The sequence below is a fragment of the Labeo rohita genome, chromosome 22 (genome assembly GCF_022985175.1).
Source record: "Labeo rohita strain BAU-BD-2019 chromosome 22, IGBB_LRoh.1.0, whole genome shotgun sequence".
In the NCBI taxonomy this organism is placed as follows: domain Eukaryota; kingdom Metazoa; phylum Chordata; class Actinopteri; order Cypriniformes; family Cyprinidae; genus Labeo; species Labeo rohita.
Genome location: NC_066890.1, coordinates 64,092,040 through 64,118,709, shown reverse-complemented (window position 1 = coordinate 64,118,709; position 26,670 = coordinate 64,092,040). Strand labels below are relative to the sequence as shown.

The window sequence follows — 26,670 nt, the reverse complement described above, 5'->3', positions numbered from 1 at the left end:
GAGCACCAACGCACACAAACAAATTAGCCATGGTTTTAAAAAACTGTACATTCATCAGGTATGAAATATGATCAGTAAAATAAAAACACTGTTCATGAGAATGCGGCAGATTAGTGGGGAAATATTTATTTATTATTAATAAAGCACATTATAACATTTCAGCACTTTGAAGATGATTCATGTTAATGCAGATAATATAATTCTAGCCCTAAAATAGTATAGTAGTATAATAGTAGTAATCTGCGTTCTCATGAGAAACTGTCTGTATGTAGGTGCGCTGAACGCTAACCGGAAACTCCCGAGCCATAACAAGTAGAACGCGGAAGTATTTGTGCAAGTATTTAGCTACTTGTAGCTAATGTAGCTCAGTGGTTCTCAATAGAGTAACAGTATGGTGAGTAAATTGAGTGTGCTAATGAATTTATAGGTCTGCAAATGGAAGTACTGTATGTTAGTATTTACACTGAGGTGCAAACAGTACATACGCTTCATGCAAATAATATAAGCATGCTTTTTCGAGCAGTTCCTTATTATAGGTAGTAATGATCTTGGCTGTACAACCCGTATCTGTTCACTGACTGTCTGATGCTACTGCACACAAAATTCCAAAAGTCAGCTCTTTTCAATCAGACTGACATAAGTGCAACATCTTCTTATAACGTCTTACCTTTTTTCGTGATGATGATTTACTAAATGTTGAATGAGTCCTGCCTTTTTCCCGTTCCTTGACTGCATTAACAATGACATAACACGTACATGTTAAATAAAACAATAAAGTGATTTTTTTTTTTTTTTTTTTTTTTTTTTAACATATACAACAGTTGTTTAATCTCCTCAGCTTTTTTTTGTTGTTTACATTTCCTGCAGATGCAGATGATCACAATTACGGCTGCAATCAACAGAGATCCTGCAGCAGCAGCAGCAGAGATGAGGACTGTCAGAGATACAGAGTCTGGAGGATATGAAGCAAAGTAAAAGAGAGACAGTCATTAATGTAAGTGATTTAATCAGTCTGATCTACAACAAAGACAGAGTTTAGCTCGATGGATAAACATTAATACAATCGCAGCCATACCTGCACATGTGTGACAGAGTTTGCTGATTTCCAGATGTTGAGTCTGTTTGCTAATGGGATTGTTGAGTACACAACTATAGGCATTTTCATCCTGATATTCCAACTCCAGAGGTAGAGAAAGACTGATGCTGAGATCAGACACACTGATGCTGGACAATAAACTGTTTCCTTTGTACCAGGAGATGGTCACATCACTCACATTCACCACTGAACACAACAATGAACAATTCTGCTGTGATGATGATGAAGAACAGTTCGAAGAGTTACTGCTGATGACAGGAACAGACAGATGAGCTGGAAGACATGAGATAATAAAGAAAATATTGATTAATCCCCCTAGGTTAAAAGTCACAATTAAAGGGACAGGAGCTTATGAGTCACGTTACAGTATTTGGAGGTGATTTGGGAGTGACAGGTGCACTGCTTTAAATAAACATAACGGCATAAGCCATAATGACCGTTTTATTCAAACTGAAACTGAAACAAAGATTTGATTCATCACATTATAAAGGGTTTGCACCTAAGTCACGTTTTGGTTAACAGATGTGTGGCCATTGTGGTGATTTTTGTATGTAAACAGCAACATGGATTGCATGGATTGGTTAATGTACTACTAAAGATGTTATTCTACTAATTTATGATGTTTAAACCATGGGAAAAATGTGTGGAAGCTGCTAAATCACATAAAGAAGGATGTAGGAGCTAAATCTAATACTTGAAGCTACTGAGTTGTTTGATCCCGGATTAATTAGGTTGACGCGCTTTCTTACTGTGGTGTTACATTACTTCCTCGTTGAATCTGTCCATAAGGAACAATTAGACAATTCTTCCGTTGCATCATGGTAGACATTTATTGGCTCCACAAAACACCAAAGTGCAAAATGTCCAAAACAAAGGCTTACATTCAAGGGAAGTTTCACAATCCCATCAGCTTTGCGCTGTTGCTGTCAAAAACCTTTTGCAGGAAGGCTACCTATATAGTTCAATAACAGTAAATCTCAGAGCGCCACTCAGTGATCAAAATGAGAATAAAACATAACCTTCACTGAACATTTTGGCTCCTACAAAGGACTTAATAAGCAGGACAGGACACAATGTTTTGACAAACTAAAGTTAATACAGGGCTCAACACTAAAGCCCAATCCCAATTCTATTTTCTACCCCTTTGCCTACCCCTCGCCCCTTCCCCTTGCCCCTTGAAACGAAGTGGAAAGGGGAAGGGTTAAAAATTTTCCCCTAAGAAATGGGACACCACTACTACACTGTCATACATCATCACACGTTGTTGCTAGCTCCTAACGTTACGTCAGAGGACATGCACTGTCTCTATACAGAAAATAAGTTACAAAAATGTTGTCATGTTGCAAAATAGTGTAAGCATCGTTCATTTACATGTACACATATGGCCGTACGCAAAACAAAACAATGCGTTACCACATGCGTGGTTAAAGCAATTTGCCTTGCCACTGGACTTTCATATTTGTTTCTAACATGCAGTCAAGTCACCGCGTATATGACATAAAAATATATTTTCTAATATCGTGCTAATCAGTGCTATCCGCTAGCAAACTTTAGCAATTTTTTTGCAAACGTTTCTTTACAGAACATCACCGTAGTACAAACACAAGATTGAAGGTAATATACATATAACGAAAATTTGTCATAAAAATCCTTATTAATGGCAAAAATTACTTACATTTATGGGTCTGCTTGCTCGAGTGAGCAGCCATGTTGGAAATTTCTCTTAGCCCTTCGTTTGAAGTGAGGTCCCGAAAAATCTTCGTTTGGAGGACTATCTAGCCTTTCCCCTTCCCCCTACCCCTCCAACCAAAAGAGAATTGAGACACCCCTACCCCTACACGTGAACGCGCCAAACGGAGGGGTAGGGGAAAGTGGGGGGTAAGGGGTAGAATTGGGATTGGGCCTAAGCAGCGATAGTGTTTCCTTGGGTACTGCTATACACAAAGCTGTGCTACCCTTATTAACACTGCTTTATAATACATTATACAGATGCTCGATGAAAAGAAAATGCTGAATGAATAAGTTTTCCATTGATATATTGTTTGTTAGGACATAGGACAATACTTGACAGACATACAACTATTTAAAATCTGGAATCTGAGGGTGCAAAAATTAAATAAAATAAATAAATAAATAAATAAATACATAATAATAATAATAATAATAATAATAATAATACATAAAAAAATATTGAGAAAATCACCTTTAAATTTGTCCAAATGAAGTTCTAAGCAATGCATATTACTAATCAAAAATTACGTTTTTATATATTTCTGGAAGAAAAATGTATAAAATATCTTGACATTGATCTTAACTTAATTTCCTAATGATTTTTGGCATAAAAGGACAATCGATAAGTTTTTAGCTATACAATGTATTTTTGCCTATTGCTGAAACCTGTGCTACTTAAGACTGGTTTTGTGGTCCAGGGTCACATATAATAATAACACAATATTTCCAAACAAATGACATTTTGGAACAAGAATAGAGAGCGGTGAATGTACGAGTTGCATCAGGCAATAGGGCAGTACATATTGTCAAAACTTGTAATAGGTGGTAAAAATCTGTCACAGACTGATGACACAACAATTCTTCCTTCTATTTCTTATCCCAACATAGCAAATCACTTTTGTTTCTTTTTTTTTTTTTTTCGCCAAGCCCATGCATGTGTGATACAATTTGGCCAGTCACAGTAATCTAGTACACAGCCATTGCTGCTACCATTTTTATAAAGACATGAGTGATCACGTTCTCTGAAATTCTCTTGAAAAGTAGATTGTCAATGTCTTTTAGATCGATCACGATATAAAATCATCAGACCACCCATCCTTAATCAACATTAGGCCATTATGCACTGAATATTCTTTCAAAAAAACAATATATGTGAAGTGCAGGACAAATGATTTCTACTCACCATAGACAAAAACATTGAATGTTTTTGATGATTTTTTTGCTCCAGCTATCTCTAGTTGATAAACTCCAGCATGTTCAGTTGTGATGTCCGTGATGGTCAGAGATCCAGTTTGATTGTCCAGCTTCAGTCTGTTTTTGAATCTCCCATCTGGGACATCAGATGTGTTGAAGATTTGCTTCTTTATCTTCATTTTAGCTATTTGAGACTTTTCAGCTCCAAATTTCCACAGTAGGTCATCATCTACACGTATTTGAGTAACATCAGTGTGTAGAGTAACAGAGACTCCCTCCTTCACTGACACTGACTCACCAAACACACCTGATGAACAAACAGATTTTAGGCTTCTGATAGTTTACAAAGCCTGAAATCAGCTGTCAATTGTTACTAACTGTTAATTGAAAAACATTTAGAACAGCCACAGAAACACACAATCAAATGAAAGGTGATGTACGAACATGACATTAATTGATATTGTTTTTTTCGTGATGTTTTCAGATGTTTTGTGATAGTTGTTTGTTCAAAGTTTTCTTTGTAAATATATATTGAACTGTAATTTATTGCTGTGATCAAAGATTAATATTTAGCATCATTACATCAGTCTTAATTGTCTCATAATCCTTCAGAAATCATTCTAATATGCGGATTTGCTTCTCAATTTTTTTTATTACTGTCATTTAAAAACTGTTGTGCTGCTTCTTAATTTTGTAGAAACCAGGATACATTTTTTTTTCAGAATTCGCATTTATATGAAATAGAGTTTTTTTGTAACAATGTAAAAGCTTTTGTCACTTTCTGATCAAGTTTATGCTAAAGTTATAAAATTACTGGTCAAAAACACCTTAGGATTTATATTTCTATATGCAGATTCGCCTACACCTACAACATACTGCATTTAGAGTTGCGGTTGTAAACTTTCCCACAGTATGCTCGGGGTAAATTGCTCGTATGTGACTCTGGACCACAAAAGCAGTCATAAAGGTCAGTTTTTGAAATTTGAGATTTATACATCAATTGGCAAGCTGAATAAATACATTTTCCATTGATGTATACTTGCCCGAAATACAACTATTTGAAAATCTGGAATCTGTGGCTGCAAAAAAAAAAATCGAATTATTGAGAAAATTGCCTTGAAAGTTGTTACAGTGAAGTTCCTAGCAACGCATACTACTAATCAAAAATTATTTTCTGATATATTTACAGTAGGGACTTTACAAAAAAATCTTAATAATAACAATAATAATAATAATAATAAGTTTATTTTATATAACACCTTTCTAGAAACTCAAGGTCGCTTTACAATAACAAGAATATTTATACATAACAAGAGACAACAATAACAACAAAACAGAATACAGATAAACATGAAATCCGTAGCAAATTTCCATTCATATATTCAAAGACCTGGAAAACAAGACAAGAAAAGATATGTTTTAAGGTGGGTTTTGAAATCATGTAATGAAGAAAGATCACGGATGTGTTTGGGAATAGAGTTCCAGAGTGTAGGGGCAGGGATACTGAACGCTCGTCCTCCGAATGAAGCTAATCTATGGCGAGGAATTAACAGTAGATCATTGTCTGCAGAACGGAGTGAGTGAATGGGGGAGTAAGTATGAATGAGATCCAAAATATATGGGGGGGGCGAGACCATGAAGTGCTTTGAAGGTGATGAGGAGAATCTTGTATTGAATGCGGAAGCGAACGGGTAGCCAGTGAAGTCTATGTAGGATGGGAGTGATGTGCGAGGATTTCTTTGAATAGGTGAGGACCCTAGCAGCAGAGTTCTGGATGTATTGGAGCTTATTTAATGTTGTGTTTGGTAGACCATAGAAAAGAGAATTACAGTAGTCAAGTCGGGAAGTAGTGATAGCGTGAACCAGTGTCTCAGCATCCTTGATGTTTAAGAAGGGACGTAAACGAGCAATATTGCGGAGGTGATAAAAGGCAGATTTAGTAAGCGAAGAAATGTGAGGTAGGAAAGAGAGATAGGAGTCAAAAGTTATGCCCAGATTTTTAACGGTGGTGAAAGGTCTAACCAAGATCCCAGAAATGTTAACAGTGTCAGTACAGAAAAGAGCAACGTTTTTTGGTAAACCAACAAGTAGAACATCTGTTTTATCAGTATTGAGTTTGAGAAGGTTACTGGTCATCCAAGCATTTATGTCGTCGATACAAGCTGAAATGGAGTTTGTGGGAAAGGGTTGGTAGTGTCGAAAGCTGATGTAGAGTTGAGTGTCGTCTGCATAGCAGTGGAAGTTAAAACCATGCCGCCGGATGATATTACCTAGAGGAAACATGTAAATGATGAAGAGAAGAGGGCCAAGAACAGAACCCTGAGGAACACCATGAGAGACAGGAGCAGTAGAGGATTTAGCCTGGCGGATAGTAATATAATGTTGACGGTCAGACAGATAAGAAGTGAACCAAGCTAAGGCAGTTCCAGAAATACCAAGAGCAGAGAGTCGTGAAATGAGAATACTGTGAGAGATAGTGTCAAATGCAGAGGAAAGATCTAAAAGAATCAAAATGTTAACAGAGCCAGCGTCAGTGGCCATAAGAAGGTCGTTGACAACCTTAAGAAGTGCTGTCTCGGTGCTGTGGTAAAAGCGAAAACCGGATTGAAAACATTCATACAGATTATGAGATGACAAATATGACTGTAGTTGAACAGCAACAACTTTTTCAAGTATTTTTGAAAGAAGCAGAAGATTTGAAATTGGTCGGTAATTGGCCATATCAGAAGGGTCAAGGCCGGGTTTCTTTAAGACTGGTGTGACAGCTGCAGTTTTTAATTCAAGAGGAACAACACCAGTGCTTAGGATTTTAGAAATGAGAAGTGAAATAGGCCGTGAAATAACAGATGCAGAGTATTTGAGCAGAGACGTAGGGGCAGGATCAAGATGACAGAAACAAGGATTGGTTTCAGGCTTTGCAGTTGAGATAGCGAGTAGCTGAGCTGAGCAGAGTTATAAATCTAAGCAGAGCAGGTAATGGAACTTTGCGAGCGGTGAAAGACATGGTTAAATGAGAGAGTACAACATCACTGACAGATGAGGAACATACTTCTCTTGTAATAAAACGCAAGAGAGCCACAACACTCTACTCGCTGAAAGATCGGCGCAATACGGACCTTATCAGTCAAATCAGATGGCGGGGGGGTGCCCCACCATCCAATATACTGTCCACAATAGATAGACGAGGGAGTGGAGACTCACCCGCCAGCTATGTAGAAGGCCCAAAAGAGCACGAAGATCGACAGACAACAGCAGATCAGAGTGGTGCAGGTAGCTAGCGATGGGTAGGGGCAATCCAGTCAGAGTATAATCCACAGTGAAAAAAACAACAGTAGAGCCATGAACAATAATCCAGCAAAGTCAGGTGTCCAGGAGAGAAGATGTAGCAAGAGACAGAAAGCAGGGCAATCCATTCAGTTATAATCCAGTGAAATAGCAACAGTAGAGTCATAAACAATCCAACAATCCAGGTATTCAGAAGAGGAGAGGAAACAATGAACGGGAAGCAGAATGGGGCAAAACAAAACACGTAAACGTTCCAACAAAACAAACAAAAGCCGCAGCAAAACGAACACAGCGTACTCTCACCGGAACTGGAAGTTTTTCAAACAGCTTAATGGAACATGATCTTTACTTAGTAATGTCTGCCATCTCACATTGTGACAATCATCCTGTTCAACAGTTTACACCCCAGGGCTTTTGATGTTGCATCAGTAAATGTTTGCAGCTTATGATCATCTAGGTAACAGCACGTATATCAAGATCAAAAATCAAATGTATGGAAACATTTGACCTAGTTCTTTGGGTAAACTCATTTCTTTGGTTAAATTCTTTGATTATCAGATATTCAAATGGGGTCTGTATGTCAACACGTCATGTAAACAGCTTACATATCATTGCGATATAATGATTTTCAAAACGCTGCCCAGAGACATGCAATTCTACAAGTGGGCCTGACATAAAATTTGGAGGCAGCATAATGGAGAATTCACAATGTCCATTATTTTCAAAGGCTCTATCTGCATTTTGAGCACTTTTAAGATATTGAGCTTCAAAGTTTTTGCGTTCCATAGACTTCTATAGATAGAACTATTTTTGTCTTCTAAAAAAGGTCCAAAAGTACACAGCTTACAAAAGAAACATCATAAAATGTAAATTAGTTGTCACCTAATAAGAATATGTAAATAACTCAATTTTGACAAAGATGTCAAAGGTGACGATATGTGAAGAAAGCTGCTGACATTAAGCAAAAAGTACATATATTTATAACTTACCGATCAGTCGCCACCAGCACAGACAGATCAAAACAAACACATGAAACATTTTCTTCAGTTGTTCAGTGAAAAGTCTGCAAAAACATTAATAATGTCTCCCATCTCACAATTGAACATCTTCCCAGCTCATCGTCAGAGTCAAACTGAAACCTGCTGTGGTCGGTTTTTTTGAGAGGTGAAGAGTGTGTGTGCTTGTACATGCGTGTTTAGTCTGTAGGTGAAGAGTCTTCTTCCTGTCCTGCTTTTATTGAACCACACAGTTGATGCCTTCACAAAACAGTTTTACAGTGTAAAAAAAAATAAAAAAAGAACAAACAGCCAAATGACTGTCAGATGTTAAACTAGACTCTTACCTATTATGTGCCATTGATAGCATACACAGAATGACAGCTTAACAAAATGTTAAATACTACATCAGACTTTTTCTTGCCTGCTACTGGCATTGGTTTGGCGTGCTTCGTTTTAAAAAGTTTTGATAAAACATTGCGTTCAAACCCATTAATGCATTTTTAGAGATGCAATGTTGGGCCTCTTTTGAGCACAACATGAACACGACGAGAGCTGAAGTTTGGAACATGCCACAAGAACCAACCCAACAGATGTTCAATTATGGCCCAACATCACAGTCCTAAGAATAATGTCATGAAAATACTGCTTTGGTAACAGTTTGTATCTCTGCATTTGTAGTTTCAGTTTCCCCTTCTAAATTATAATTATTAAGTATTAATGCCTGCTGGTATAGATGCAGCAGCATGTTTGTAGTCACCTGTAGGCCTTATGGTGTGTTCAGGCAAAGCTTTTTGGCCGAAACACAACGGACACAAAGCAGCAACAGGCACTGCTAGTTCTTTGATGTCACTTTCATGTGTCTCAGCCTTTAAACAACAGTATTCATGTTCAGTATTCAGTATTCAAGTACCTCTTTGTTTTAGGGTAGGGACACTAAACCAACGCCAAAACTAGCACTGCAGAAAGCCTGTGGTGTTTACCTCAAAAAAAATAATACAGAATAAAGGGTGGAAGGTGAAGTCAAATGGCAGGTGCTGTGGGTTACTGTGATGAATTGACTGATAAGAAGGCCGCCTTCTTTCCCAGTGTGAGGCCTTTTCAACACCAGGAGTTTTTTGTGTATTTCCCCCCATTTCAGTGTTGTTTGTTTAATTAATTTATGTATTACCTTAATTAAAAAAAAACAACAAAAAAAAAAACAATACTGGTCACTATATATTAAACTGTGACAGCGAGTTTATATCAGTGCTCTGTGCCCTGCTGTGTGAATATAGTTGTCAAGTTTTGTTCAAGTGAATTCCTGACATGAATTATCCTTGAGAGGACTAAAGCAAAATGTTTCAAAGATTATCTTTAATCTCATTTGCGTAAAAAAAAAAAAAAAACAGTATGCCATGTTCAGGTGTTGCTACAATTATCATCAAACCAACCAGAACCTGTAAAGAATGTAATCATTTTCTGTGTTCTAAGTTAGTTCTCAATTCCAAGACTTCATGATGCAGACAACTGTAAATTCTCCTACAATTGAGTACTGTTTTTCCTAAATATGATGTGGAGATAATATTCACTTAGCAAAATGTTTTAAGGAAAGAAATCTTGCAAAAGTTGCAAAATGTCTTCCACCCTACTAAACTTAAGCTACTAACTTTTTGTTTTCAAATCACAAACATTATATATTAATAATGTTATATATTAATAATGGTCTGTTTTTATTATATATAATTAAGATACTAACTGTAGGAACCTGCCCACATTAACTGAGTTAAGGAAATTACTAAGGTACACTTGGATTTACTGAACACGTAGTGTATGTGGAAAAACAATCATGAACAAAAATACTGAAGGACAGAAGAGGGCTCTAACAAAAATGGACTGATGCTATAAAATATATAGCCAAGTCTGATGGTGTTTGCCAATGAAATTTAAAGGAGGAAAAATACTTAGAGACTGAAAGTTAAGGACTACAGGAGCATATCTCAACATTCATGTCAAAACGGTTGACTAAGACTTGTTAGACCAGACACCACAAAATATTTTAATCTTAACCAGACACGTAGATACAGATGAAGAATCCATTTCTGCTTTGTTCAGTTCTGTATGCATGTTTTACAGTAATTCTATATGACATTATACATTATGGCATAACATTATATGATCTTACTGTCTTTAGTAAGTATAAATAAATGATTGATAACAACAGATGATCACATAACTTGCCTGTAGGTAATTACAGAGATACAGGACAGTGTTCTAGAACGGACTTGGTTTTACATTTAGCTATTTGCGCAAGTGCAGCTTTATTTACAAACCAAATGTAAAATCCAGACAAACAGTATTCCAAATGATAACTTGACTGAAACAGACTTGACTTGACCAAAACAGACTTGGCATGAATGGAGACAGCTACTAAGTGTGGGGTATTGCGTGGCATCAAACATGAAATGTCCTTACATAAACCAAAATGAAAAATGTCCTTAACAAAAGTTTAATTGAAATCCACCTGATAGCACAGTTCGCAATAGCCACATATTCCTCTATGGGACCATTTTGTTGTCGGGGGCTGACAAGACGATCTGTTGGGTTCATGGTTTTGTTGTTGGTCATGTATTCTGTAATGATAATGATCCACTGGAGGCAAGTTGAAGGAGATGAACCCAAGTGCAGCTTTATTTACAAACCAAATGTGAAATCCAGACAAACGATTATCCAAACGATGACTTGACTTGAACCAAACTGACTTGACTTGGCATGAACATAGACATAGACATAGACTCATCAACAGCAGGAGCAATATTACGCTAATACACGACAAGAGACAATAGGTGTGTTCAACTTCATCTACGGCTACAGACAGCGATCAACGAGAGTAGCCGAGAGCAGTCGGGGGCGGAGTTGAAAACGGAGGCGTCAAGTCAAGTCAAGTCGTGTTTGCATGCACTATCACAGATGAAGTGAATTAAATGCAATATTTATCAAATACAGACATTTCAAAAGCATTTTCATATACTGCTTAATACAGTGCCATCTGAACAAGAATAATGATAAACATATACTATTTAAATACTAATAAAGTGGGGTTATGTATGCTTTTATCAGTGGTTTATGATAAATGTGGTTCAATATAACATTGCGACTACAGAAAAAACACTTTTACTGTTCTAAAAACACAGATTTGTCAGCATTATCGGACTTGAGGATGTTAGAATGGACCCAAAACACACGTGATCGTTGTCATGCGGTGAATCTGGCCAATCGTGAAACAGTCATGTGGTCATCAGAGCTCCTGCAGCCGCACTGAAGAAACTGCGCCGGCTAGGTCAGCCGGCTGCTCTCGAATCACTATCGCGGTACTTTGATGGCACATGTGACAGTCACGAGGCGTCGGCACTGTCTCAAGTGGGACAAAATTTCTAGCCGGCATGCACTGCTTCAAGTCAGAATTTGATCGAGCTGTGCAGCGCTGCATTAAGTCAAACACACCTAATGGCAACATGAGGGCTATATATATCAAACAGAGAAGGTCACATGACATGAACAAACCAATGAGCAAACAGACTAGAACAACTAATGAGAACATGACACATTGAACAAGGAAACCAATAGCAGGAGTGCAAGAGGGCAAGGGAAGCAAGACACAAACAGCATGAAATTAAACTACAAAATAAAAGACACGAAAACATGAACATGACCAAAACAACCCCATGTTACACTATTAATGGAATGTAGTTAACAGTAATGATTGGAGTGTTGACTGGAATTCTGTCAGGTGGTGTTATGCAATGATCCTATCCTAGTAAAATGTTCATACTATGAGTTCTCTCCTCTCTTACAATGATGGTAAAATCTACTAGAAAAATTGAATGGTTTCTAAAGAGAGAACAAATACAATATCTAGAAGTTAAAATGTAGTTCAAGTTTAATTTATTTATAAAGCACATCTGTGGCCGAGCAAAGTGCTGTACAAGTAAAAAAAAAAAAAGGTTAATTACACCAATAACAGCAAAACAGATAAAACCAAACACTTATTATAAACCAAACGCAACAGAAAACAAGTATTGTTTTGAGACATGACTTGAATTCAGACAAAGTGAAAGCCAACCTAATAGACTATGAGCTTGTTCCACAGTGTGGGGCCGGCCACTTCAAAGGCTCGATTGCCCCTCAATTGTAGCTGCGTTCTTGGTATCTGAAGGAGGAGTTTACATTCAGATCTAAGGCCTCTGGCGGGAGATTACAGGTGAAGAAGATCAGATACATAAGAAGGTGCTAAATCATTTAATGATTTATACACCAATTATAAAATTTTACACTTAATTCTAAAATTAATCGGAAGCCAGTGAAGAGATCTCAGAAGAGAGGTAGCATGATAAAATTTTCTCCTTCCTTTCAGGAATCTTGCTGCAGGATTTTGAATGAATGCCGATTTGAACTTAGCTATACTGAAATAGGGGAAATTGCAGTAATACAGGCGCAAGGCGCGAGGTAATAAGAGCATGGATAGCAGTCTCCAAGGAATGGACCCAATGACCACACTAATCTGCTTGTCAAATTTGAGGCACTTATCAACCATCACAACTAGATTAACCCAGGGTTAAAAACAATGACTTCCGTTTTGTCTGAGTTCAGGAAAAGAAAATTCTTGGCAAGCCATGCTTTCACATCCTCAAGACATGCTGTTAGATTGCCAAGAGCACTCTTATTTTTACTACACACTAGTATATAAATTTGCATGTCATCAGCATATCAGTGGAATGACACATTATGTTTCCTAAAAATGGAACCCAAATGGAAAAGATCAAGAGAAAAAAAGGACAGGAGCTAAAACAGAGCCTTATGGCACACCAAAGGATAGATTGCGAAAGGAGGAAGAGAAATGTCCTATTTTTACAGAGAAACATCTATTTATTAAAAAAGATTTAAACCAAATTAAAACAACCCCCACCCGCCCTAGCCCAAAACAAGACTCCAGCTGAGGGATAAGGATTGCATGATCAACAGTATCAAATGCAGCGGACAGGTCTAACATCACAAATTGAGTCTCCCGAAACTGTTGACATATAAATAGAATTAAGAACCCTTACAAGTGCAGTTTCTGTGCTGCGCAATGATTTAATCCCAGACTGAAATTTCTCAAAATTACAATTGTCAGTCAGGAAGGTCTGGAGCTGTAAAAGCACTTTTTTTTTCATCAATATTTCGGAAATAAATGGCAAAATCAGACAAAATTTTGATAAAAGAGAGGCATCAAGTAAGGGTTTCTTTAGTACAGGTGTAACCATAACAGTATTCAAACTAGAACACTGCAAAAAATTGCTTTAAGGAGCTATACCTTCACTGCAAAAAAAAATAAATAAATAAATAAAAATGTTTTTTCTTACTTAGATCTTTTTGTCTTGTTTCCAGCCAAAATATCTAAAAATTCTAAAATCAAGAAGGAGTTTCTACACAAGCAAAAAATTATTGTCTTGTTATTTAGAAAAAAAAAAAAAAAAGTGAGTTTTTTCTTGAAACAAGCAAAATATTCTGCCAATGGGGTAAGCTAAATAATATTGTTTTCTGCTTGTTCTAAGCAAAAACTCACTTAAATTTTATGTATTTTTTTCTGAAAACAAGACAATTATTTTTGCTTGTCTAGAAAATCCTTCTTAATTTAAAATTTTTTAGATATTTTGGCTGGAAACAAGACAAAAAAATCTAAGTAAGAAAAGCAATTTTTGCAGTGAAGGTATAGCTCCTTCAAGCAAAGATTTGTTAACTATAGCGACACCAGCCCAGGGCAGATAGTGTGCAAATATTTGCCTCAAATAGTGAGGATGTACAGTGTCAAATGCACAAAAGGAAGGTTTACGTTTAGACATAACTTCCTTTACAGCAGTGGTTTTCAAACCGGTCCTGCGAACACCCCCAACGCTGCATATTTTGTAGGTCTCTCATATCTGACACACCCATTTCAGGTCTTGCTGTCTCCACTAATGAGCTGATGAGTTGAATCAGGTGTGATAGATAAGGAAGACACAGAAAATGTGCAGTGTTGGGGGTGCTCGTAGGACTGGTTTGAAAACCACTGCTTTGCGGAATGTAGAGAGACAGGATTGAAAGAAGTCCATAGGGCAGGTGAATTCATCTATTTTGATATTTCCTGATCAGAGACCTGAAACTGGGCCGTTAAGCTTGAAACTTTATTGACAAAATAACTAGATAAATCCTCACAAAGTGCCAAAGATGGGCAAAGTAAAGAATTTACAGGGGGGTTTAAAACAGAGTTAATGACAGAAAAAAGAGCTTTTGGGGCATGGTGATGTTTTTCAATTAGTTTAGAAAAATAGGAAGCCTTAGCTTTCTTGACAGCATTCTGCTATGACAACAAGCAGTTCTTTAAAATCTGATAAGAGATCTGTAATTGGTTCTTTTTCCACTTCCTTTCTGCTTTCCTGCATGTCTGTCTCAAGGAACGAACACTATGGCCAACCCATGACTCTGATTTAGATACAGATTTTGTCTTAAATCATTTAAAACAAACAATAAGGTTTAAAATGTCTGTCCTGACAGTATTTAAAACAACAAAATTATATTTTTTATTGTAGAAGATTTCATTAATCTTGAATCAATATAAAACATAGAATTATGCCTATGCATAAGAGGATATTATTAGGTTGGCTTGAGAAATGCTGATATGCTATTTAAACTTCTTCTTATCTATCTATCTATCTATCTATCATCTAACCATTACTATCTATCTATCTATCTATCTATCTATCTATCTATCTATCTATCTATCTATCTATCTATCTGTCTGTCTGTCTGTCTATCCTCTATCTATCTATCTATGGCTAGCAACCAGAATCATGCTAGTAACTTGCTAATCATACTAGAAACATGCTAGCAACATGGTAACAATTTGCTAATCATGCTAGGAACATGTTAGCAACATGCTAACAACTTGCTAATCATGCTAAAGACATGCTAGCAACTTGCTAATCACGTTAGAAACATGCTAGCAACATGTTAATAATGCTAGAAACATGCTAGAAACATGTTAGTCATGCTAGAAACATGCTAATAACTTGCTAATCATGCTAGAAACATGCTAACATTTTCTTGACGAACTTTACTATCTAGTTCTACTATTATCATCTGACTATGTGAAGTAACTCTGTGCAGTGAGCTTAGAATGAAGAGAGCTATTTAAAGCTTGAAAAATGCTCATGTATGGAAGGAACCTGTTCAGGAGCTAGACATGATACATGACAGCTACTGTTCAACCTTCAGGAACTCATGTATGGTAAAAAAAAAAAATACTTTGTCCAAAAATACAACAGTGCATATATGGAATGCTTCAGGATGTATATATGTGTGTTTGGGACAAGACTCTCGAGTTAAAACAAGACTCTGGGGGGGTGTTAACTTGTTAATAAAGGTCTCTCTGGCTTCCAAACCTCTTCAATTCTACAACAGTATCCAGATCAGATAATAGAGACTCTAATGATAAAAGAAGGTAGGCGCCATCTTACTGATGGAATGTACAATTCAGTCTCACTAGAAAAGTACACTTATTGGACATTTAATATTCAAACCACACTGATACACAGAAGAAATATTGCCAGTTCTTGATTTAAAAAAAATATATATATATATATATATATATATATATATATAAATAAAAATGAAAACTATATATGCTATAATGCTACTTCTTGCAATACACAAAAGACAATTGTAATATGATTAGACAAAATGACAACCCAAGCACTTTTTTTGGAATGAGACAAGAAACAATAAAGTTAGCAACAGTAACAGTTAACAACAGTATTTAATGGAATGTTCCAAAAAGAACAAGAAGAAAACAATACAACTGTCACAACCAGTCAGACCAGACCCACCAGTTTTGTACACAACCTTTTACCACTGCCCAGGAAACAACTTTTTTCTACTACTATTTCTAGTTCTACTCTAGGTGAAACTCCAGTGCTGTTAAGCGCTTGTATGTGCCTCTCAGTCTGTGTGTACATTCAGGAAAATGGCAGAAGGCAGAATTTCAGTGGCTGAGGATGAGTTCAGCTGTTCAGTTTGTCTGGATCTGCTGAAGAATCCAGTGACCATCCCCTGTGGACACAGTTACTGTATGAACTGTATTACGCTCCACTGGAATCAGCAAGATGGCATGGCCGTGTACAGCTGTCCGCTGTGCAAACGGACCTTCACTTCAAGACCTGCTTTAAACATGAATGTGGTGTTTAATAAGATGGTGGAGAAACTGAGGAAGACAAGAATTTCTCCCAGTTATGCTGGACCTGGAGATGTGGAGTGTGACATCTGCACTGGCAGAAAACACAAAGCTGTGAAGTCCTGTCTGGTGTGTCTTGAGTCTTACTGTCAAACTCATTTTGACAGACACGAGGTTTTTCGCTCGGGTAAACATCACAGAGTTATTGATGCTACTGGACGGCTACAGGAGATGATCTGCTCTAAACATGGTCAACTACTAGAATTCTACTGTCGTACTGACCAGCGATGCATCTGCCATCTGTGTTCTATGGATGAACATAAAAATCACAACACTGTGACAGCTATAGTCGCGAGAACAGAGAAACAGGTAAGAACTAAGTGACTAAGTGGTCTCTCTTGGTTTGAGTGTTATAATTTAATGAAAATTCATGACATGCTGCCATAACTTCAATTCACACATTAAGGTTTTAGACCTTTTTTTCATCTTTAGAATTGTTCATTACAATAATTCAAAACAAGCATGTCCATATGTGCTCTCCACGTATATGCTCTTCTTGATAGTTCAGCTTCAAAATTAATTACTGGATTGGATTTGGATTAGTTTATGTCTGAGTTTCACAATTATTTTTCACACAGAGTAAATTGGAGGAGCTGCAGAGTGATATTCTGCAGAGATTGCAGGAGAGGGAGAAGCTGCTTGCTGAGAAGAAAGAGTTTATACAAAATTTCAAGGTTCGTTTATAAGGAAAATAAGAAAATGTCTTAAGCACTTTAAGAATTTTAGGATTTATCTTTGTGTTTTAACAGCGCTCTGCACAAAATTTGGAGGAAGATGGTGAGAAGATCTTTACTGAGCTGATCCACTTTTTAGAGGAAAGCCGATCTCGCTGGACAAAAAGCATTAGAAATTATGATGTAGCACCACATTATTTACAAACAACTTTGAAAGGAATAGAGAGTGGAATTGATGATCTAAAGACAGGCTACATTGAGCTGCAGAAGCTTTCACTCACCAAGGATCACATCCAATTCCTACAGGTAAATAAGATACAAATAACAGGGCAGTGGAATTAATCTAGGAAACTGCATGAATAGTTGAAATGAAAAGATTGGAGGTAACAAAAACCTAACAGAGTGATGAGAGAAAAATCATTAAATGGATCAAGTTAAGTTTAGTGAGAAACATGAGCAACAATTGTTTTCACAGTCATTCAGTCAGTCAATTAGTCAATCAATCAATCCATAAAGAGACCTGCATCTTGCTGTGCAAATTGGGAAACAAAACAAAACAAAAAGTGTTTTTTTTCTAGGGTTGCCGGTCCTTCTGTTCACCTCTTCCTTATACGGATGGAGAAAATAAAATCAGATCTGAAATTACTCTTGATGAAGCAGGACAATTGCTCTCTCAACTAAAAGAGCAACTGGTAGAGTGGAAAAATGAGGTGGAAAAGATATTGGATAGAGGTACAGTATACAGTATTAGCAGACGGGGGCAGTTCTAGGGTCAGTGGATATTTGGGGTTTAGCCCAGACCTCTGTGAATGCAGCCAACCTTTGATTTAATACAGGAATATTAGCTGTATATATATGTGCATCTCAAAAAATAAGAATATTGTGAAAAAGTTCATTTTTTGTTTGTAACTTATTTCAAAAACTGAAACTTTCATATATTCTAGGTTCATTGCGTGTAAAGTAAAACATTTCTAAAGTTTTTTTGTTGCTGTTGTTGTTGTTTTACTTTTGATGATTAGAGCTTACAACTCAGGAAAGTCAAAAGTCCAGTATCTCAAAATATTACAGTATTTCCTAAGATCAATCAAAAAATGGATTTGCAAAACAGAAAAGTTCAAGTTATTTAAAGTAGGTTCATTTATGCACTCAATACTTGGTTGGCAGCACATATTACAGCAAATTCCTTGTTCCTAGCACAAATTACAGCATCAGTAAAGTGTGACATGTAAGTGATCGGCCCATGACACTGCTGAGGCACTATTGAGCCTTCAGATTGTCTATATATTATATATATCTTGAGTGGTCTTCCTGCCCAAGGTCTGTGGAGTGGTCGCCATCTCAGCTGGCACATCAACTGCCTTGAGATGCTGGCCGTATTCCCCCCCTGCAGTTCTGGAGAGAGTCCGCCGGGACGGGGTCAGTGTACTGCTAGTAGCCCCGTACTGGCCGGGCTGAGTATGGTTCTTGGACCTGATTTCTCTCCTCGACGGCTCTCCATGGGAGATTCCTGTCAGGAGGGATCTCCTCTCACATCCTTAACCCCCGCCCGGAGCTGTGGAAGCTGTGGGTGTGGCCTCTGAGGGGGCACAGCTCATAGCTTCCAGTCTCTCAATTGAGGTTGTTGAGACCATCCTCCAGTCCAGAGCTCCCTCTACGAGGAAACTGTATGCCCTGAAGTGGAAGCTTTTCACTTCATGGTGTGGAGAACACCAGCAAGACCCAGTTAACTGCCCAGTTGGTACAGTACTGAGGCTGAGGCCTCCAGTACGACCTCATGTCCCTACGTGGGACCTGGCTGTGGTGCTTGAGGCCCTCTGTAGGCCGCCATTCGAGCCTATAGAGGAGATTTCAGTTCAGTTTCTCACCATTAAGACTGCTTTACTGTTAGCTTTAACCTCCCTCAAGCAGGTTGGGGACCTGCAGGCCCTTTCGGTGGCCCCTTCTCATTTAGAGTTTGCTCCTGGCATGACCAAAGCCTTTCTTTACCCCAGAGCGGGGTATGTCCCTAAGGTCCCTACCACTACACCACAGCCGGTTGTGCTCCAGGCTTTCTGTCCTCCTCCCTTTCGGGAGCCTGACCAGCAGAAGCTCAATTGTATGTGTCCAGTATGTGCGCTAGATGCTTATGTCCACAGAGCTGCCCTGTGGCTTAAATCTTTTTGTGTGTTTTGGTCCCCCTAAGAATGGTCGTCCAGCTACTAAGCAGACCCTAAGTAGATGGAATGTGGATGCCATTTCCTCAGCTTATGAGTCCTCTGACCTCCCCTCGCCGCTGGGGGTCAAGGCTCACTCTACCCGTGCCATGGCTGCCTCCAGAGCACTTATGTTGGGTGTTCCTATACAGGATATCTGTAATGCTGCGGGGTGGTCCACGCCACTCACCTTTGTTAGGTTTTACAACCTAGACGTCCGAGCCACTCCCGGCTCTTCGGTCCTCTTGCCCTAGCTCTTTTACTAGGCAGGGACTTGGAAGTCTGGTGGCGTGGGCATCTCGTTCCCCTAGTGTTTTTGGATGCAGCTCGAGTTCCTGAAGGGGAACATCCCAGGTTACGCATATAACCCTGGTTCCCTGAGGGAATGAGATGCTGCGTCTCGATCCATCCTTCCGGCATCCCTGTCGAGTGCTCGCTTCATTCTGACGCCGGACACGTCGCATGTGCTTTTATGCTTCCTGCTCGATGACATCATCCGCCCGTGACGTATCGCCCTCCAATTGGCCAGATTACACATGTGTTCAGCAGTGTTAATTTTGACAGCAAATTCTGATTTAGTCTTAGTCTTAGTCTTTGGAATAATACACCATTTAGTTTTAGTCCTATTTTAGTCATCTGAAATCTTTTAGTCTTAGTCTAGTTTAGTCGACTAAATATCATAAGAGTTTTAGTTTTAGTTTAGTCTTAAGTCTTTTAGTCTTAGTCTAGTTTTAGTAGACCAAATATTAGCAGATTTTTCTCCATAATTCACGTAATTGTAAGTATATTACAATATATGGAAGCATATAGAGAATACAGGCACATATCTAATTGTTGTAATAAAAAACATTTATTTTATTAAATGTCAAAAACATGAGTCTTTTTCACAAAAATAACCATAAGACCTGCTCTCCCTGAACAATATACATGCTCCCTGAAAAAGATATGCATTGTCCCTGAATTATATGAAACGCATATGACATCCTAGACCAAGTTCTGACATTTCTGTCTGTCTGTCTGTTCATGAGACATACCGCTGCCATCGGACCACAAAACTTTAGCGTGTTGCTAACGAGAAAAGTCAACTTAAATTAAACAAAGCTCTGTAACCAAGACTGTGCAACCAAGTATAATGTATAACTAAATATAATGTATAACAAACGTCCTCATAACTTGAAAACTGCGGCTTTTGAAAATGGCTTTACCAAGATCAACCTGCCCTAAAAAGATTCGCTCTGATTGGATTTCCCCACAAAAGGGTAGTTCTTATTGGATCTCTTCTCCATTCGTCCCGCCCCAACATTTTCCTCTCGTTTTTATTCGTTGACTAAAGTGTCAGTTAAATTTTGTCATCGTCTTCGTCATCATATCTGACTTTTTATTTAGTTTTTATTTGGTTTTCTTCTGTAAAAAATGTTTGTTGACGAATATTTTTCGTCATAGTCTTCGTCAACGAAATTTACACTGGTGTTCAGAGCATGGTTCCACCAAAGGTGTTCTCCTAGCGTTTTCGGACGCAGTGTCTCATTCCCTCAGGGAACCAGGGTTACATGCGTAACCTGGGATGTTTTTGCACTGTGGGCAGGTGCTAAAGTCCTGCTGGTAAAGAAAATCAGCATCTCCATAAAGCTTGTCAGCAGATGGAACCATAAAGTGCTCCAAAATATCCTGGTAGACAGCTGCATTGACTTTGGACTTGATAAAACACAGTAGACCAACACCAGCAGATCTCATGCACCCCAAATCATCACTGACTTCAAAAACTTCACACTGGACTTCAAGCAGCTTGGATTCCCCTTCGGGAACTCGAGCTGCGTCAAAAACGCATTGGGGAACACCATCAGCGAGCAACGCTCTGAAAACAGGTGTGTAATCAGTCCAAAAGCCGTCACGGGCGGGGTGACCAGGAGCATAAAAGGAGTAAGCTGGCATCTTCTGTCATTTCAGAAAGCACTCTATGTGTGTGCGTCTCTATCTGTTTTTCTGTGGCAGTCCACAACCTTTGTTTGTGAGTTATGTCCTTGCTTAAAACAAAGGGTGAATTAAAACAGCAGCATTATAGACTGTCCGCGCCTCCTTGCCCCCGCTATATTATGGGTGGGGACACGCACAGTCTGTGTGTTGTTTGTTTGGGAGCGAAGCACTCAGAATCAGCTCTAGAGGGAGCTGATTGCCCGCATTGCGAGCAGCTCATGCTGCACACGCTACACTCCCAGAGAGCTCTCTTTAAAGAGGGAGCTCTCGCCAGCGTGCCTCGCGACTCTGGTCCGTCTCTGTCGAGGTGGAGCAGCGGGTGCGGTTGTGGGGCTCGCAAATGGATCTGGTGGAGGGAATGGAGACAAGCACCATTGGCCAGTCTATGGCAGCCATGGTGGCCGCTGAGAGGCATCTGTGGCTGACCCTTTCCCACATGAAAGATCGGGACAGGGTCATCCTCCTGGACACCCTCCTCGCCCCTTCTGGCCTGTTCAGCGACTCGGTCAATGGGTCTGGAGGTTTCAGGAGACGTGGCAACAGGCTGCGGCATTCCAGAGGTATCTTCCAAACGTGTCTCGGTGGGTCCTGCACACTGTAGAGAGAGGCTACAGAATCCAGTTTGGTTCTTTTCCACATTGTTCTTCCCACTCTAGTGGGCCCCGAGCAGGCTCTGGTCATGGAACAAGAAGTTAACACTCTCTTGAGGAAGGAGGCCTTCGAGGTGGTCCCTCCTCACAACAGAGAGTCCTGGTTTTACAGCCGGTACTTCATCGTTCCGAAGAAGGATGGGGGGGGTTGCGTCCGATCTTAGACCTGCATCTGCTGAACCGCGCAGTAATGCGTCTCAGGTTCAAGATGCTGACACTCAGTCAGGTCGTGTCTCAAATCAGGTCTGAGGACTGGTTTGTCATGATAGATCTAAAGGACGCATACTTTCACATCTCTATCCTTCCTCAACACAGAAGTTCAAGAGGTTCGCTTTCAGAGGCGAAGCGTCCCAATATCGGGTTTTTCCCTTCGGCCTAGGACTCTCACCCCGCACTTTCAGAAAGTGTATGGATACAGCTCTGGCTTTTTTTTTTTTTTTTTTTTAAGGAAAACATTTCTGGAATTATGTCCATATAGAGGAGTTCTATGGTGCCCATGCGTTTGAACTTCTTGGATTGCAAGGGGGTTAGTACATCTGTTATTTTTTTATGTATGTATGTATGTATGTATGTATGTATGTATTTATTTATTTATTTATTTATTTATTTTTCCTGGAAGTGAGCTATTAAAACTATTGAACTTTTAAAAAAGGCATCCACCACTCTACAGCTCCAAAAATAACAATTATACCCCTGGTTTTACAGACAAGTCATAAACATAGTCCCCATACTAAAGTGCATGTATGAGCAGTTTTAACTGATCTCAAAATGTTTTTTCCCCTCTAAGGCACATTTCTAAAGGTTACTTAAATGTCCTAATTGAATTATGGCCTAATCGTGGCTTAACTTAAGCCCTTTCTGTGAAACCAGGCCCTAAATTTCCAACCTTAGTCTCAGGTTGTGGATTTACCTGAGCAAAACAAAGGAACAACATCTGTCCATCTAGCTCCGGAGAGTGCATCTGCCACCATGTTTCCAGAAACTTTCTTGTGTTTTATTTTATTATTATTATTATTATTATTATTATTATTATTTAATTCAGTATTTGACAGGGACAATAGACAGTCAAACAACTGCCCCAAAACTAGCTACAGAGCTAAATTTTAATATGATATAATTAATTTTATTTTTTTATGGTATAACAGGGGTATCCAACTCTGCTTCTGGAGTGCTACTATTCTGCAGTGTTTAGCTCCAACCCTGATCAAACACAAACACACTGTAACGTTGAGTAAGAGATGACAGGCAAGCGGATCCAATTGCAAGCTTTTATTTACAGGATGTGACAAAGACATAGTCAAACAGGCAGGGTCAGAACAGTAGCAAACAAGTATAACAAAGGCGAGGCGTGGGGATAATCCGCGTAGCTGGTGTGGGTCGATCCGTGGCGAATGTAATCTGTTAGGGAGCGAGACAAGGGAATAATCTGTGAAATGAGTGAGTAGTCCGTAGGCAGGGAGTGAGACAGACGAGAAGAGATGGCCAGGTGAGAAAGCTAAACACAAGGAACTAGGAACACGGGAACTCAGGAACACGGGAGCTCAGGAACTAGGGAACTGGGAAACAAGGAAACTAGGGAACTCTGGAACAAGGGAACTAGGGAACGCAAAACAATACAATAATAACCACAATGATAATCACAATACTACGTGAGATACAGAGGGAAAGTCTGGGGCTTTTATAGCGCGCCTGATTGGTCACAGGTGCTGACCCAATCAGCACACTGGATGATGGGAGTGGTAGTCCGGGTGTAGTATAACAGTCTGTGTGATATGACAAGGCAAGAACGACATCTGGTGGTGAGCGGACCAAAGGTCGCCGACCAGATTCATGACACACACACACACACAAATTATATGTTGTTGCATAAGTACAATATATGATTGTTTAGGGATACGGCTAAACAGTGCAGGACAGTGGATCTCAGGGGGCAGAACTGCCCGCCCCTGAGAATAAAGATGAGAAAGTTCAGAAATGTAAACAAAAAAATGTCTGTCTCAATTTTAGGACACTTAGACATGTTTAATTGTGCCGCCCAATTACAAACAAAATATAAAACATTCAGGGCTTCAGCACCTTTAAGCTGAAAGTATTCTTCAGGTTTTACACCCACGCTGACTCCTATATTTCACTTTAGCCCACTCCTAGCACTGCCCCTGTTAACAGATATTACATTTCTTTCAGAATATGTAAAGAAAAGGTCAGATTGAAATATGCATAAAATGGTTTAAATTAATTATGTTTCTTTTCAAAGCGACACCTTTCCCGGAGATGTTATACTGTACGGCATCCTTTGACCCTGTCAGCCGGTCTCCTTCTCCAGGTTTTTAAAGTCAAATGCAACTGAACTGAAATTTCATACAGTATATCACTTTAATCATAGTATGTGAGTTGGACTTATATTTTTTTATTTATATATATTCTTTTCCTCCTTCATTTTGTTCATGTGTTTTGTGATCATTTATAATTAGGGTGGGCAGATACATGTATTTAAAGGGTTAGTTCACCAAAAATTAATTAATCATTAATTACTTAATTAATTTAATAATTCCTAATTAATTAATTATAGTTGAACCACTGAATTGGCTAGTAAAGATTTTGTTCTATTTCAATTCAGTTATAAACATAGACACATTACTCTAACATTCTAACATTCTTAACTCACATTACCTAAATTCAAAAGAATAAATTACGTTTTTGAAAGTGATGAATTCATAATAATTTTTATTACTATTGAACATCAAAAATTCTTAACATTGTCTTTACACAAAGCATGAATTCAATGGGTTTTCCCACCCTATGTTGATTGACAGGATGCAATTAGGCCTGATCATCGACTGTTTTTTTCTTTTGTCAGCAGATACAGATTATTGGCCCATATAATGATGAATCTCTAGTATTTTTTTTTTTTTATTTTGTTATAATATTATTTTACTTATTTTCCTTGTCTTTGATATTAATCTTAAGATTGTGTGGTAGCATGTTTGAAAAATCGATAAGAGAATGTTTTATTGTCACAAAAATGTTTTAAAGCAATAATTTGTCATTTCCTTTGGTAGGGTATAAAAACATCTGAACACTGAAACATATGCAGATAAGATAAGATATTATATTCAATAAACCAACCCTGTTCATTTTACTGTCATTTGTCTCCTACTTTATGCTCTTGGCTTTCTCAGTCAGTTTATTTATTTATTTATTTTTTATTTATTTATAAACCATCTTTAAGACACATTTCTCAAGACTTAGGTCACCTTGTCCCATTTTATTTACACAGTTTTCCTTAACAATTCCGTTTAGAAAAGCAGTTCATTTCATATCCAGGATGCACTAAAACTACCAAAAACAGTTTGTCACCTAACAAACACGTTATGACTTATAAACACTGACCTAAAAAAAAAAAAAAAAAACATTACATTACAGTACAAAATTATTCCTAAATTGTCAGTTTTATGTAAGGAGTGAGTTTTGTGCCAATATTCATCAAACAAATCCAGCGTTTTGCAAATAAACACAATCTGCTTTGCAAAGAAAAATGTCTCAGGTTACGTATGTAACCTTGGTTCCCTGAGAAGGGAACGAGACACTGCGTCCTCTAGAGGTCGCTATGGGGGACATCTCCTATGTGACACGTGTCTGAAGCTATATACAAAAACTACACTGTACTGGCCGGTGACAGCCTATGACGTCACTGCTTGTGTGACTCATCACTTCTGGTGCATCATACCAGTGGGACTGCATTGTATAAAAGGGCGCCGGTTGAACATAACATCTGGCCACGAGCATGGCCACAAGTCTAGAGGATGCAGTGTCTCATTCCCTTCTCAGGGAACCAGGGTTACATACATAACCTGAGACGTTCCTTTTCGAGGAACTCGAACTGCGTCCTCTAGAGGTCGCTATGGGGAACGGTTATACCCACGCTGCCATGCTGAGAGGAGTGCAAGCCAGACACAAAAGTTGAGTTTCCTCCGCCCCTCAGCAGCGGCAGGTCCCGAATTCCCGGGGAACAGATGGCTGTCCCTCTTACCTCGAAAAGAGGGACAAACAAGAGCGGAGCTTCTTCATAGGAAGCTCACAATGCACGCAAATCTCCCCCTTGAGGACATCGCGTGCATGCTCCTCACTCAAACATATGACGCAAAGATTGTTTCATTAGGTGTCAAGAATCTAGGACATGGATCCGCACACTTCTTAAACACCTTACTAGTGCTGACCATATTAGGTAAGAAGAGAAAGCTTACCGGTAGAATTTGCAAGCTTCAAACAAAACAGTCGCTGAAGAAGAGGATGTTGTGTTCAACCGGAGCCTTTCTATACAATGTGGTAGTGCTGGTATGATGCGCCAGCAGCGACGAGTCACGCCGGCAGTGACGTCATAGGCTGTCACCAGCCAGTACCGTGTAGTTTTTGTATATAGCTTCAGACATGGGTCACGTAGGGGACGTCCCCCATAGTGACCTCTAGAGGACGCAGTTTGAGTTCCTCGAAAGGGAAGTCAACTTTCAAGCAAACGCATAGTAATTTGCAAATACAAAACTCTATTTGAGAGAAAATGCAGTGGTATGGATAAACATATGTATTTTGTGTTA

The 26,670-nt window shown here is 38.7% G+C and overlaps 2 protein-coding genes across 2 annotated transcripts; one reads left to right on the top strand and one right to left on the bottom strand.

Annotated features, from left to right (window-relative positions):
* Positions 1-689: 689 nt before the first annotated feature.
* Positions 690-8,417, bottom strand: LOC127153453 (hepatocyte cell adhesion molecule-like). Its single transcript, XM_051094507.1, has 5 exons — positions 8,296-8,417; positions 4,011-4,328; positions 1,076-1,369; positions 817-952; positions 690-729 (listed from the first exon to the last, which is right to left on the bottom strand). Exons 1-5 carry the CDS (start codon positions 8,342-8,344, stop codon positions 690-692), a joined length of 837 nt encoding a protein of 278 aa, XP_050950464.1. The 5' UTR covers positions 8,345-8,417.
* Positions 8,418-16,264: 7,847 nt separating this feature from the next.
* On the top strand, positions 16,265-24,475 carry LOC127153171 (E3 ubiquitin/ISG15 ligase TRIM25). The gene is made up of 5 exons (XM_051094129.1): positions 16,265-16,897; positions 17,167-17,262; positions 17,338-17,568; positions 17,841-17,994; positions 24,333-24,475. The coding sequence occupies exons 1-5, from the start codon at positions 16,322-16,324 to the stop codon at positions 24,407-24,409; spliced, it is 1,134 nt and encodes a 377-aa protein (XP_050950086.1). The 5' UTR covers positions 16,265-16,321; the 3' UTR covers positions 24,410-24,475.
* The last annotated feature ends 2,195 nt before the right edge of the window (positions 24,476-26,670 follow it).

Excerpts from the sequence above, each read along its gene's own strand:
- LOC127153171 (XM_051094129.1), top strand. The coding sequence starts at position 16,322 with ATGGCAGAAGGCAGAATTTCAGTGGCTGAGGATGAGTTCAGCTGTTCA. Across the intron at positions 17,263-17,337 it reads AGTTTATACAAAATTTCAAG|CGCTCTGCACAAAATTTGGA; the intron begins GTTCGTTTATAA and ends GTGTTTTAACAG. Across the intron at positions 17,569-17,840 it reads ATCACATCCAATTCCTACAG|GGTTGCCGGTCCTTCTGTTC; the intron begins GTAAATAAGATA and ends TTTTTTTTCTAG.
- LOC127153453 (XM_051094507.1), bottom strand. The coding sequence starts at position 8,344 with ATGTTTCATGTGTTTGTTTTGATCTGTCTGTGCTGGTGGCGACTGATC. Across the intron at positions 4,329-8,295 it reads GTGCTGGTGGCGACTGATCG|GTGTGTTTGGTGAGTCAGTG; the intron begins GTAAGTTATAAA and ends TTTGTTCATCAG. Across the intron at positions 730-816 it reads GAGGAGATTAAACAACTGTT|TCAAGGAACGGGAAAAAGGC; the intron begins GTATATGTTAAA and ends TTGTTAATGCAG.